Source organism: Sinocyclocheilus anshuiensis, unplaced genomic scaffold (genome assembly GCF_001515605.1).
Source record: "Sinocyclocheilus anshuiensis isolate Anshui unplaced genomic scaffold, SAMN03320099.WGS_v1.1 scaffold3245, whole genome shotgun sequence".
In the NCBI taxonomy this organism is placed as follows: domain Eukaryota; kingdom Metazoa; phylum Chordata; class Actinopteri; order Cypriniformes; family Cyprinidae; genus Sinocyclocheilus; species Sinocyclocheilus anshuiensis.
Window position 1 is genome coordinate 109058 of NW_015554281.1, and position 14338 is coordinate 123395.

Here is a 14338-nt window from a genome sequence, read left to right on the forward strand (position 1 = left end):
ATGTCATTAGGTCAGATTGAGTTAGACCTATCGGACTGCGCCATCTAGAGTTTCATGCCAGAACTCTGTATATATATATATATATATATATATATATATATAGTATCATAGTTTCAAAAATTATGTATATATTGTTATATTATATTATTGTTATACATATAAATAAGAATGATTAAATATCATTATTTTTGGATGATTTAGTTAGTAATATATGGAATCTATGTCTTGGTTATTTTCAAATAGTTTTTAGCTATTTGAAAAAAAGTATAGATATGTATACTGCATTTTGTCAAAAAGCTGAAAATACCCATATATAACGTTTTCAGCCATATCGTCCAGCCATAAAATACACGCATTAACATTCAGGCAATCAGCTAGGCCAACCCCACCTCACCCCTTTTGATAACTGCCAGAGGCCTGGACATCAGGATGGAATGGGATGCTTTTATTCACACACACTAAAGACTTTTCCCCAAGATATAAAAAAGTCTGTTCGCTCCTTGTGTGTGTGTGTGTGCTGCATAAATATTAAGCAGAAAAAGACATCAGAATGACAGTGGACTTTTTCAATCACAACAGCAGAATTCATGCACAGCCAATCAGCCGAACGGCAATGAGGCAGGAATGAGAGAGAGAAAGGTAATGATACAGCCCAATCTAAAGCACCACCACGGGGAAGGGAATCACTCAGCATTCACCACCGACTCTTTTAAAACAACACCGAATCTTGTCATTTCAAATGTGTGGATACTGATTTCAAATTGGATTGTGTCACTGCATCAACTGGAAAATGCAGCAAATTGATGGATCTGAATAAGAAAACAGAGACTCGCATATCTGTCAGACTAATTGTACGTGTCAATCACATCCACTGGAAACATCAGCACTCAGAGAGAAAACACACATGAATTGTGGGTAATATCCCACGTCTGATCATATCGTTCTTACCGTTGTCATAGAAAATGAAATTCGCCGACCTGTCTGTGCGAGAGAATTGGAGACACGCAGACGCACACACACAGGCACACACAAACACACACACACTGAGTTCAGCTTGGAGAGGAAAGAGTTAAAGTTAGGTTGAGCACAGAAACACATGTTGTGAACCCTAAAAGCAAGCAAAAAGAGTGAAACATCTCTCAGACACAAATTCAGATAACCCACCACCCACACAGACACACCGACTGAACCACCCTCTCACTAATTGGGGCTGGGTTGTCAGGCAGATGCTCAGGTCTCTTTACTCAGATGAAATATGATTTTTCTCCATCTTTCATTGTGCTTGCATCTTAGCTGAATGAGATCTTTATTCCCATTTCATTCTAATTTGATCTTCAGACTGATAGACTTTGGGTTGCGTGTCTGTGTGTTAAAGACCTGCCACATGCACATACAATCAATGCGCTCACAATTAGAACCCATTCATGGATTCTCAACCAAATGATCATACATTATTATATTCATGACATTCACATTTCATAATCCAATCACACATCAGTTCATTTGCATGTTCCCAGGCTCATATCATTAATATGATTCTCACTCACATGTGAGCTATGTATCTTAGCAACAGAGACAAGAGGGAATATATCATCCCTAGACTTGAAAAAAAAATTAAAAATCAACTAACGATAATTCACATCTCACCATTCACGCGATCCGACAGAGTCTGGGCACAGATTAGGTGCCGTGTTAGAACGGACTGGAGTGATGGCACAGTAAAGTCCAGGACTGGGCTTAATTGGTGCCCAATGATATTCTGTGTGTGTTCAGTGTGAATTTGGCAACGATGATAAGAACAGAGATTACTGGTGAGTCGGAAACGATCAATACAATCCAGAAAAAGTGTGCTGCCAGCTTGGAAAAATCTCTGAAGGAAATGACACATTCATGCAGCCTGAAAGTGATTATATATGTTGTGTTGTCATGAATATTTCATTTATTGTAGTGATTTTGATTCAAGAAATAATTTGGAAAGACTCCGTGATGAAATTAATCCGTGAGCAACAAGTACAAATTGAATCATCAGGATAGAAAATATCGGAGAATTGAACGGTGTATTCCAACATATAATATGCCAACCTGTGTCTCTCAATGAAAGAGTAAGTGTTTCTGGCAGGAAGTCCTAATTAGGTGCTTAATTTCAATGCTAGGGGTTTCAAATGTAAAAATCAGGATATGAGGCATTCAGTTTGCCAAAAACACTCTCACTATATAGTCACCTTAATCATTTAAAAAAGCAGCATGAACTGAAAAATCTGTTTCTAATCTGAATCTCAGGTGGTGCAGCATCACCTCTAGCTGAGAGTATGCCAGAGGTTTCTTGTGTTTGGAAGAATCTGTCCGTCTTCCTGCGAGAGAAAGAGTTAGTGATACAGAGACCAGCTAAGCTCATAAAGCAGGGATACTTGAATCACGTAGCTTGGGGACCATTTTTAGAAAATGCTGGGTGTCCAGGGGCCAGTGAATAAAATGACCCGGTAGAGTAGATCTAATGATAGCTGCAGTAATGTGCAGTAACCAACAGCAAGCACTACCAGCCTCACATTTGAACATGCTGGTCAGTCTTTAAAAGATGTTTTCTTGCTTCATAACAATAATGCAACGCAATAAAATTAAATAGCATTTTATTAAATCAAAATAAATTAATTAAATTTAAAAATACATGTGTAAGCACAAATTCTACACACACAAAAAAACTGATAAAATTTATAAATTATTGTGTAAAGTCTGGAATACACAACAGAATTAAAAAATACATGTGTAAGCACAAATTCTACACACACAAAAAAAACTGATAAAATTTATAAATTATTGTGTAAAGTCTGGAATACACAACAGAGTTTAGAAATCTTAAACGATTTGAAAAAACTAGGAATCATACACTTGCCAACTTTGTAAATGGCTACAGAGAAAAACTGGGCATCATACACTAAATGACTGAAGACCACACAATATTAGACTTTTCAAGTTGTCCCAAACACAACAAATTCATGCAAACACATGCACTTCCTTGCTAGAATCGACTCAAAATATCATATTTGATGAACTCTTGCTGTGTGTGCACACCAAAAGCAAAGCGAAGCGAATCTTCACATTGCGTTATCGCTAGAGATGCACCGATCGATCGGCCAGGGATCGGAATCGAACGATTTCCCTCATGATTGGCCGATCCGTTTTGTTACCAGCGGCACGGGCAATAACGTCAGTCGCGCATTCTCGCTCTCTTCTCTCCGACGACCCCTTCTCTCTCTCACACACACACACGTCTCATTCGCTCCGGTTAAATAGTGCTTGTATTGCGCATTATTTTAGTCATTCCCGCAGGTTTCGCACTTACACCAAACAGCTTGTGAGCCACAAATACGAGTGGCAAACTGCGCTAAAACGGTCAAATACATACAAAATTATGTCAAAATGCCCATCTTGGCGAGTATCCAGTAAAACACAGTTTTGGAACGTTAAATAGTTGAGAAAGAGAACACATGTTGTGTAACAGTCAAAAAAAGTTACGGACTGCAGCTTTAACTATTGACTCAAATATCTTATGTACTCAATCTTGAATTCTACATTTTGTTCTCATTTATATTTCATATGTATTGTATTTTCCTTTCAGCTGCTCCTTCTTTAACTTTTGCTTCACCTTCCTTAACTTTTGTGATTCGTCTCTATTTTCTTTGACTTCATCACTGTCATAAAGGCTTGTGTGTCCTCTGGGAAGGTTTGACAATTCCAGTGAGTCTAATGTGTGAATGACTGGACAGAAGAGTGTTATTATCACCTGACTTCTCTTTATGGGGTCATTCAGAGCAAGCCCTCTCTCTGACACATCCTAGACTGAGTTTCAAAGGTATGGGGTCAGCAGGGATGGAAATGGACTTAATTATTGTTGAAACTCTTTTTTCTGTCTGTCTCTGCACAGTTCCCTCTGTTACACATTCTTCTGTCCCTTTTTTATGTAAAATCTGTATTATAATTTATAAAGCATTTTAAATTAAAATAACATTGACTAACGTCAAACTGCTGTGCTTATATCCTTTGAGGTGTCAGTCAAATCAGCTCTCTGAGGTATTGAGCAACCTTTCATAAGCTTTTCACGAAATAACACACAAATAAAAACAAACAAACACACTCACCATTGACTTCCTGTGACCCTGCGTCTGTGAAGAGGGAGCTCATGATCTCCTCGAAGTTGCAGCTGGGCTCAGCGGTGTGAGGGTCCTGCGAGACGTGGCGGAGCATTGTCTTTAACACATCGTCTAGAGAGGCCTCGTCCTCATGCAGCAGAATACTGGCCCTCTCCAGAAACCCGTCCAGATCCCTGTGAGCTCGCACTTCCTCCTCAAAGTTCATTAGCTTCACGTACTGAGGGACAACACAGAGGTACATGTAAGCAATGCTAAAAAAAATCTATATAGTAAATAACTTACTGTATAAACAATTTTTTGATTCATATATTAAGCTGATATTTTTTAAACAATGATTTTTGAACTTTTCCATGATGCATGATTGGTTAATTCTGGACAGGTATTTAAAAAAAATATATATTTTTTTTATTTATTTATATATAATTATTAAATAATATATTTTTGTTTAACATATTTATATTAAAAAGTATAAATTATTTATTTTTCAATAATAATTTTGATTCACTTTGACCGAATCACTAAAAAGAACTTGAAAGATTGATTCACTCAAATTGGACAGATGCAAAACAAATAAAATAAAACAAATAAACAAACAAAAATGTCCTGATATTTCCATACTTTCCATGACCTTGGGACCACTCATGAATAAGTAATTGGAAACTGTGTATTATAGTGTTGTTAGGTTTACAGTTTTCATGTATCCGATACTGTGCTGAAATTATTTCTATTTTGGATTATTGTCAAATTTTTTTCATTACAAATTAAATTGTCAGCATTACAATTTGAGTGAATAGTTCATAATTTAAGTAAAAAGCGGTACAATTAATTTTAGAATGCAGAATTAAAATAACGGATAATAATTTGAGTAAAAAGTAGTCAAATTAATTTTAGAATGCAGAATTCAGAATGCTACAATGTTAGAGAAAACCTGATTGATCATGTTATCCAGTACATTTTTTTCATCATTTTATATCATAAGCTTTGTTTTAAAATTTTAAAATCCTGAAACATTCTTATTTGCATATTTCAATAAAATATACCAGATTTTTAAAAAGGGGTCTCATACTCATGGGCGCCACTGTATGTAGACATGGTGTATCAATACAGAATTCAATTAATGTGCAGTCACAGGTGTGCATATAACTTCAGACGGCGACTATGCATCTTATAAGATCTGTTTGGCATGTGGATGTAATGAAAAGTCTCACCCTTCGAGACGTGTTAAGCAGCACACAGCCGTGGACATCAGATTCTATATGAGAGAGAAGAGGAGGCCTGAGGGGTGAATACTGTGTGCCAAAACAACAAGCATCATAAAACAGCTTTTAGAGTTTTTAAGAAGAGAACGACTAGTTTCAAAGAGAACACTCTCGACAGCATAAATTGTTAAAAAAAAACAGTGAACATAAAAGCCATCTGCATCAGAGAGCCCCTATTGTGATCTCCTCAATTTAACCCAACATCACAAAATATCTGCTATGAAACAGTTCAGTCCCTGAATACAAAACAAGATATCACTCCCACAACACTGTTTATTAGTAACCGCCAAATACATCACAGCATACTCCATGGATCATGAGCATCGTCCAAACTCTGAAGGGACGGGATGTACTCGTGTATGCTCATGTTTTGCCGTGTCCCTGCCTGTCCTTTATTTGCTTAATTCATGTTTGGTATTGTCCTCAGGTTTGCAGGTTGAGCTTGAAACCCTCATGTGATGGCTGCATGCTAAGTCCTCCTCCATATAAAGATTATATAAAGCAGACAGCCTTTATCAAATAGAGATCCCTCAGTCCTGTGCGCGTGGCCCGCAAGAAGTCCTGCCCCTTGAAAGAGATATTCAGGCAGGATTACCACGACCCGCGGCTGACTCCTCCGCTGCCTTAGCGCCAAGATTAAACAGTCCCTCAGATGGGTTTGGGATTAAAAGGGGAAAATTGAGAATAAAAGCACCACTTTAAAAGCACAACTTTGGGTTTTAATAAGAGGTAAGTCTATGTGTTAAACTAATAAGGTTACACAACCCCTCAAACCTTTTAATGGCTTACAGTCACCACGTGAAACCGGATATTTTATTCTCTCCTCTACTGTCCTTCTGTCCTTCACTTTTCCATTTGTCATCAGCCTTTTCAGATGTTTACAAGTACGCAATATACATTTAACAATTGAGGTCACATCATGTAGAACTGAAATGTACTGCATTGTCTAAGCACCTAATTAAACCTCAGTGAGTTGTCGGGTATAAAACTTGAAACCACTGTATTAACATAAGATAAAAGGCAGCATTAATTGAGCTCCAACTACACTGGTGCAAACCTTAATCCAAAGAGAATTCAGCAATTAGCCAGTTATCAAAACCACAACCAATCAAACCAGCATCAATGATTTGCCGGAGGCTGGTAATAGTCAGACGTACTGTATATGTTCAACCCCGTGGTCTTCTGAAATGAGGAGCCAAAGACCTCTCTCTGTTTACTTATTTAGTCTAATGTACATTCATGTTCCATTGAAGTTTACAGTTTCATGGTTAAAATTTGGAAATTCACCTTATACAAACTGTAATAATGCTTGTAGGGTTGTATATACTTTATCGTTAAAAAGTTTGGGGTCATTTTCAAATTTCTGAAAGAAAGATTTTTGATGTCTCTTAAGCTCACCAAGGCTTCATTTATTTGACAAGACATTACAGTAAAAGCAATAATATTGTGAAATATTATTAGAATTTAAAATAACTGTTTTCTATTTGAATATATTTTAAAATAAAATGTATTACTGTTATGGCAAAGCTTAATTTTCAGCAGCCATTACTCTAGTCTTCAGTGTCACATGATCCTTCAGAAATCATTCGAGTTGTGCTGCTTACTGTATTTGTGGAAACTATAATACAATTTTTTTTATGAATAGAAAGTAAAAAAAAAATGAATTTATTTGAAATAGAAATCCTTTGATCAATTTAATGCATTTGTGCTGAATAAAAGTAATTTCTTAATATAAATATATAAATAAATAAAAACTTTATATAATGTTAAAATACCAAGCAACTGAGACTACCAAAATCTGATTTCTATCTTTAAAATGTGCTGATAACCATTATAATAATACAGGTAGTTCATTAGAAAGCCACATAATCAGAGTTCAAGTGGCCGGGTCCTTGAAACATGGCTAATACTCTAGAGTGCACACAAAGACAAAACACCATCAGAGTAACACAGGACACTAAAATAATGCAGTAAACACAACACAAATAACATTAAGTGGAACACAAAACACCATAACATTTTGTCTACAATAATACAATGACAAACACATTCCATATACCATTTACTCCAACAAATGGGCATGGTGATGAATTTTACATTTCAACAAACTGCATGGTGGCTAAAAACCGGCTCACTTACAGGTAATTTCTTGTTTTTCAAGAAATTTGAGTACATTTTGACGAGAATGCAACAGAAACTGGTCCTGGCAGTGGATGAGCTGTTACTCTGACATCAATCCATCCATTTCCTCCAGTCTGACGCATTCAGTCAAATTTGTAAAAGAGTAATCGGCCAATGCGTTCCTCACATTTAGGCCATGCTACAGGATGTTGATGAGAACTCATTGGGCTCAAGGGAGGCAAAAGAGATGCTGCCTCCCTCTATAACTGGTGTGTGACTGTGACTTCAGAAAAATTAGTGGTTTAGACATCATTTGATCTCATATTAGGTCATATTTGTTTTGCTTTATTATTATAGTGTGTAATTATTTCTCACCGCCCCTGCCTCACCCCAGCAATCAAGCAGCATTAAAAACCCAGCAGTCTGCTCAATAACATGGCTGAGTGTTCGCTTCGGCCAACTGCTGAAATCATGGGAATTATCACTTAAAACTAAATGTTTGGAGGCCCTGGTTTATAAATATTGAAACACACACACACACACACGCGCGCACGCGCACGCGCATGCATCCTACACAGTTCAAACTCTTAGCAGTATGTCAGAGGAGTGGAATTTGGTTTTAATCTAGACAAGTGCTGACGGCTTGTGCGCCGAGGATGACAGAACATCAGACCGGATGAGACAACGTGTGAACAAACCCCACTCATCCTAATGTGAGCCCACCAAATGCACAGCAGGAGTCACTCACGCAGAAAAAGAGAATTTAAAACAGAACTAACTGTATTTGAGTAAACGGAGAGAGAACATTTGCTTGTCTAATTCTGGGTCACCTGTCTAGTGATATTACTGAAGCTGCGCTCACTTTCAACAGCAGCAGCGCATTAGGGCAAATAGCAACCCTAATAATAGATATGTTACATCATCCATAAGATATTATACGTTTCAAATGTTTTCAGTTATGCAAAACAGTAAATGCAGCAAAAATCTTTAAATGGGGCTATATTGTAGCATATTTTCCCCCCTTAACATCCAATTATAATGTTACTAGAGGTTTCTTGCACCAAAAGCAGTTCTTGTTTTACATTGCCATTTTCCATCCTCTTTCTGATCCATATTAAACAGGCTGCTTTTCCAACTGTATCTATAAAACTTCTATATGTAAATGATTTATGATTAGCTAAACTCCATGTAATGATGTAGTGCACTTTCGTTGTTCATCAAGACAGGTCAACGTTTTATACTCTTTTAAAAAAATACAAATGATACTTATGATGTTTAGATCCATTAGCAGTCATTTATCAGTCAGCATAATACTGTAGCATAACCAGTTATACAATATAATCATAGCTGCTATTATGACGATCTTATTATTTTTTTCCAGATGTGGACAAGAATCAACAATTAACCTTGGAGCATGTGGTTCATTGGCATATGATTCATTGGTACTTATGTACACAGGTTTTTGTAAACGCACCTTACTGCAGATGTGGCACACATCCAACGTACAGATTTATGAGAGATAACAAAAGCTTTGTTCGGACTGGACTTGATTTACCTGAAAAGGTTAGGTAAATATGCATTGTACAAAAACACATTATGGTATTATCCTGTCTTACCAGGCAAATTGCCTGTTTTTTTTTTGGCTAATTCAGTCCTCTGAGAATTGTAATTCAGTGTCTTTGACTGCAGTATATTATTATTTCTCATTATTTATTTTGACCTTTGTTGAATACTGTAGCTAAACGTTTCTCGTTGTGCTGCCTGGTGAACTTTCATTATGAATTTAGACAACTTTAATGGCAACTTTCCTAAGAAAATATCAGTTGGTGGTTCATGAACTACTAGTGTCGGATTTAAAAATAGAGTTATATCAATAAACAGTAAAGTTTATAGACACAAAACAATGATGAATGATGATGAGAAATGTTGAATGCAATAACATTTGTTTTCCAAAACAATGTCCATTCTTCGTTGAAGACTTAACAGAATGTTTATCAGCGGTTTAAAAGCAACTATTTGGCCTTTTGCATGCACGATATACTAAGAAGTAAATTACAATGGAGATGTTAACGGTTTCCACTGTTTTTTCTTTATTTTTCAATTGTCATCTTTGATTACATTTTCCTGCAGAGACTGAGGACAGAGAGAAAAGAAGATGACTTTGTGTGGTTTTGAGTGACAACAGGTGACCTGTCACCGTGTGTGGGTTTGGTGGGGGTGCTGCGACATAATCACAGCACACCTGAGACTGTTGCCATGGCAACAACTGACCTGCTAACCTGAGCATCTCCAGAGCTAATCAACAGCTCTGGGTCTAACTGCCATCCCACCCTGAACTCGCTCACAAACACACACATTCACTGACCTGTCCCTCCTTGGTGTGTCTGGTTGCCGTAGAGATGAATGTCATCTCCTGATGGGATGGGAGAGTCCTGGCCCTCCTCTCGCTCCTCGCTCCCCTCCTCATGTTCTTCTCTCTCCCTCTGTTCTAAGAGCAGACACACACACAAAACAGCCTCAATCTATATATACTTTTTTAACACATATCTAAATACACACAAAATGTTTGTAAATATTACATTAAAAATGTAAAAATGCTACAGTAAAAACATTTTGCTACTTTAAGTTGCTTGGTATTTTAACATTACATCACTTAATGAACTAGCCTATATGATTATAAATTGTGAAATATAAAGGCACTAATATGAAGTGTTGGGGAGAAACTAACTACATACAGTATAACAGTGTTACACAATTTAATTACAAAATAAATGTAACTGTAATCATGTAACTGAAAAAATGTGTAATTAAATTAGTTACTTATGAAAATGATAACAATTACAAAGGGGTTACATCTGAATATTTTCACACACACACACACCCACATACAGATTTAACCGATTTCTTTCCCAAATTGCATCGACTGCTCTAAAATATGAAACAACGATGTTTAGGACACAGAATAGGACTCATTCTTATTCAATAACTGTTTTATTTCCTATTTGGGTTTATGTATATTTTTTCCAAAGCATTGTTAGATGTCAGTGTTTCCTGTCATAGCTATGCAAAGGTTTGATTTCAAAAACAGTATCAAAGCTATTACACTATTTCTAGTTATGATTTTAAATCTGTATTTAACCTCAGAACAATCTGAAAGTAAAACAATGTGCCAAAGTCTGATTTTGTAGTGACTGTGCTTTAAAATTGAAATATTATAATCTTAATTCAAGTGATGAAGGATTTTGAAAGTCTGACAGTGTTGAGTACTACTGTAAAGTTAACCCTGCCTGCTTTTAATGTTTTAAAATGATAACATTTTAAAATGATAACAAAATGATAACATTTGTGGAAAACATTTGTTTGAAATTTAGAAAAGTAATCAAATGTAATCAGTTACATTACTTTAATAAAGTAATTGAAATAGTTAAACTACTTATTATATTTTAAATAGGTTAACTTGTAATCTGTAACCAAATACATTTCCAAAGCAACTTTTCCAACATTGCCAATATGCTATCCAGTAACATTGTCATCATATTACAGTGAATTTCTGGCAACCACAGCTGTAATTTTTTACTGTAAGTTTGACAGGATATCTTTTACAGTATAGCAAAGTATACAATATTAATTTACCACAGCACAATATTTATTTACGCTTCATTTAAATAAAATAAAATAAATATCCAATTTCAACTAATCCATACTAAAATTGCAGAATTTTTCATATCTACATACATACCTACACTGTCCTCTGCTGACCCTATAAATTACTGACAAGCTCATATGTTAAAGTTGCACTTAATATACATAATTAATATGCTACACTGTGCATCTATCCATTCTGAATTGATATTTCAGCATTGATAAGTCAGTTCATCAACGCAAACACTACAAGGCTTCAATAATCTATAAATTTCTCTCTTTTCTCCTGTTGAATACAAAGTGTTCTTGGGGTTTAATACCCCACAGATGTGACTGTGTAGCCAGAGTGTGGCTGAAGCTGTGATTTATCCACACATGGCAGCTCGTTATTGTTCTCACTTCTCTGGCTGAATGTGGCATGTGAGTGGCTATCGGTTCCATATCTTTCTCCTCATCTATTCATTTATTCACTAATCCTTCCCTCTATTATTCTCTATGTAAAGTTGGAGAGGAGAGGGGGCTGTTAATCCACGTGTGCTCATTGACTCTACCGCCCTGGACCTACAGTGAGCGGGCGAAAGGATATTCCTCTCCCCGATGACGGCGCTCCCCTTTTTTCCCCTTTTCTCGCTCGCTCTTTCAAGCTCAGCGCACCGTGGTTGATCATATTCATAAGTGTTTGATTCACTGAAAGCCTATTCATGAACAAATTGACTCATTTATTGAAAATACCCCCCATACTTTGTTATAATTACGTACGTATAAACAAGAGCCCCTTGAATTGAACTGAGAGAGAGAGAGAGAGAGAGAGAGAGAGATGACATAAACAGTGATTTCTGAAATGCAATAATGAGAGAATACTTGAGAAATCCGAATATGCCACACGCTTTACTTGCACTAACAAAATTTACACATTTAATTTTACAGACAACATTTCAGGCACTTTCAGACCTTTTTTGTTTTTTGCTCGGATTTTGCTGCATTGGGCTTCAATCAGGGCTCCAAACAAAAACAGAGTAAGGAGCCATTGGCTCCTATAAGAAAAAATTTTAGGCGCCAAATTATTTTTTTAGGTGCCACAGAATACACGTGTTTCATTTATTTTATTATTATTTTTTTACATTTCAATCATACTTTCATGTGATTATGTCTCATCTTTTCTTGAATTTATCAGCATTTTAATCGATCTTGTAGATGACCTGGGAACTAAGGTTCACTTAAAGTGGGAATTAAACGTCTTTTCCAACTTGAAATATATAGTCACAAAGAATTGTTCATGACACAGAATCTGTACATATAATATGGACCATTGGCATCACTTGGCCACTGAGTGTAGTTTGGGCTCCTCCTCAGTGCATCCTATAAGTGTTGTCATATGTCTTTCACACATTAAGTCTGTTTTTCTTCATTAGTAAAATGCAATTTTGTATAGGAGAAGTTGAATCGTGTAGACAACAGGTTAAGTAAAATATTAACATCCAATAGCGCATAAATATAGCAAAATGTTCTTCTTTATAGTTATTTTTCTAGCTGACTGATGAGCTTATGGACACCGAATGGTTATTCTGAGGTAAATGTATATTACATTGCAATGTTTACAAGTGTAAGGGAAACAGGTCAATTTAGATCAAAGGGAATCATTTAAGATTTTAAAGGGAATTTGGACAGAATCACTGTTTTACGGCTGATCACTGAGACGGCCAGCGAGTCATTGAATGAGCCGTATAACATCAACTCTGCAATGGATATTTATATCCAAAATATAGTGAAAACACTATTAATTAGCTTCGTTATGAATTTGGCATAATTTTAAAGCTGATACTTTGTTTATTAAAAAGTAACAAAGCATTTTGCGATTAATGGACGGCAAGTGTGCTTCAAATAATATGAAGTTCACGCATTAACCCGAACAGCATATAAGATCTTGAGAAGAAGAAGCCATATTAGTAATGATTATAAATGAGATTTGTTAACGATATTGCCAATATCCACACAGCTGACAGCTTTACCTGTAGTAGTTTGTTCAGAGTTGTGCACGAAAATCACTGAACGGTTGTGCACGAAATAGACTCTGCTTTTCCACACATTTACTTGCACGTCTCCGTCATTTCGATCTCTCTCGCGCTGCACAACTGAGCTGCGTTTAACAGGTGTGCGTCAGCGCTGCCTTCAATGCAGCAGAATCTGACGAAGATAACTTGTCTCTCTTTGACACTGATGAGAAAACCAGAAATATTACAATTTGAATATTCCTGCAAGTCAGAAATGAGGGCATGCTTCAAATACTCTAGAAAGGAGTTTTCTTCTGCCTGTGTTTTACTCCCAGCTCGACCTTCACACCTCTCCTCCAGGCCATGTGCTGAACAACAAACACACCAACCAACTCCTACAAACATTCACTCACCCATCTCTTGATAGAAGTATCCATTCTTAGCCATCCCTGAGGAGGGAGCCTCTGCAAGAGAAATTAAAACCACAATTGACAAAAGACATCAAATAACTATGAGTGTGTGTTCAATAACACAGTGTGAGTAAGTGTTTCGGATTACCGTAAGAGAATAAAGCAGGTTTGGTCAAGCACTGATTCTTAAGTACTGGGGCAAAACAGGCTACAAAAATAAAAGGTTATCTATCCAGGAATTATAATGGATTAATCTGTTCAACATGTTCGGGTGCTGTCTCTGGCCTCTATTTTCTCCCAAAATGCATTTTTCCTCTCAATAAATGTCAACGCCAACAGACACAAAAATAATGTGTAAAACAGTTATTATGAATATTAATTAAGAATTACGAATATAGTAATTAATACATTTTGAATAAATTAATTTAGACTACAGGATAGTTTCAAACTGATATTCAGCTCCATCTATTGTCACCACACTAAAACAGAAAATATTACAGTTTTGACAAAAAAAAATCATAATTTGAATACCATATTACATTTAGAAGCATTTTTTTCTGAGGTTGGTTGCTACTACCAAGATCAATTTAAAAGTAGGGAAATTGTTTAAAAATCCAAAACAATTTATTTACAATTTAGAGCTGACATATTATGGCTGTGATCTGTGAAAATATAAGCATAATTACTTGCTTTATTATTAACCCACTATTAAACTTGTCTGTTTGACTTTTTGAACTCATAGCAGGTTAAATATCTAAAGAGGACCT

The 14338-nt window shown here is 36.1% G+C and overlaps 1 protein-coding gene across 4 annotated transcripts in view; it reads right to left on the reverse strand.

Moving 5' to 3' along the window:
* The window catches only part of LOC107671338 (sodium bicarbonate transporter-like protein 11), a 53231-nt gene extending 39607 nt beyond the window's left edge, over positions 1-13624 (reverse strand). For 2 of the 4 annotated variants that reach the window (XM_016464229.1, XM_016464227.1), the window contains exons 1-5: positions 13575-13624; positions 9894-10016; positions 5357-5400; positions 4137-4365; positions 949-981 (exon numbers count right to left, since the gene is read on the reverse strand). In XM_016464229.1, the coding sequence (XP_016319715.1) occupies positions 949-981; positions 4137-4365; positions 5357-5400; positions 9894-10016; positions 13575-13608 (463 nt within the window). In that variant the 5' untranslated portion in view covers positions 13609-13624. The remainder of the gene's footprint in view (positions 1-948; positions 982-4136; positions 4366-5356; positions 5401-9893; positions 10017-13574) is intronic. The other 2 variants (XM_016464230.1, XM_016464228.1) reach the window with 1 other exon arrangement.
* Between the last annotated feature and the right edge of the window lie 714 nt (positions 13625-14338).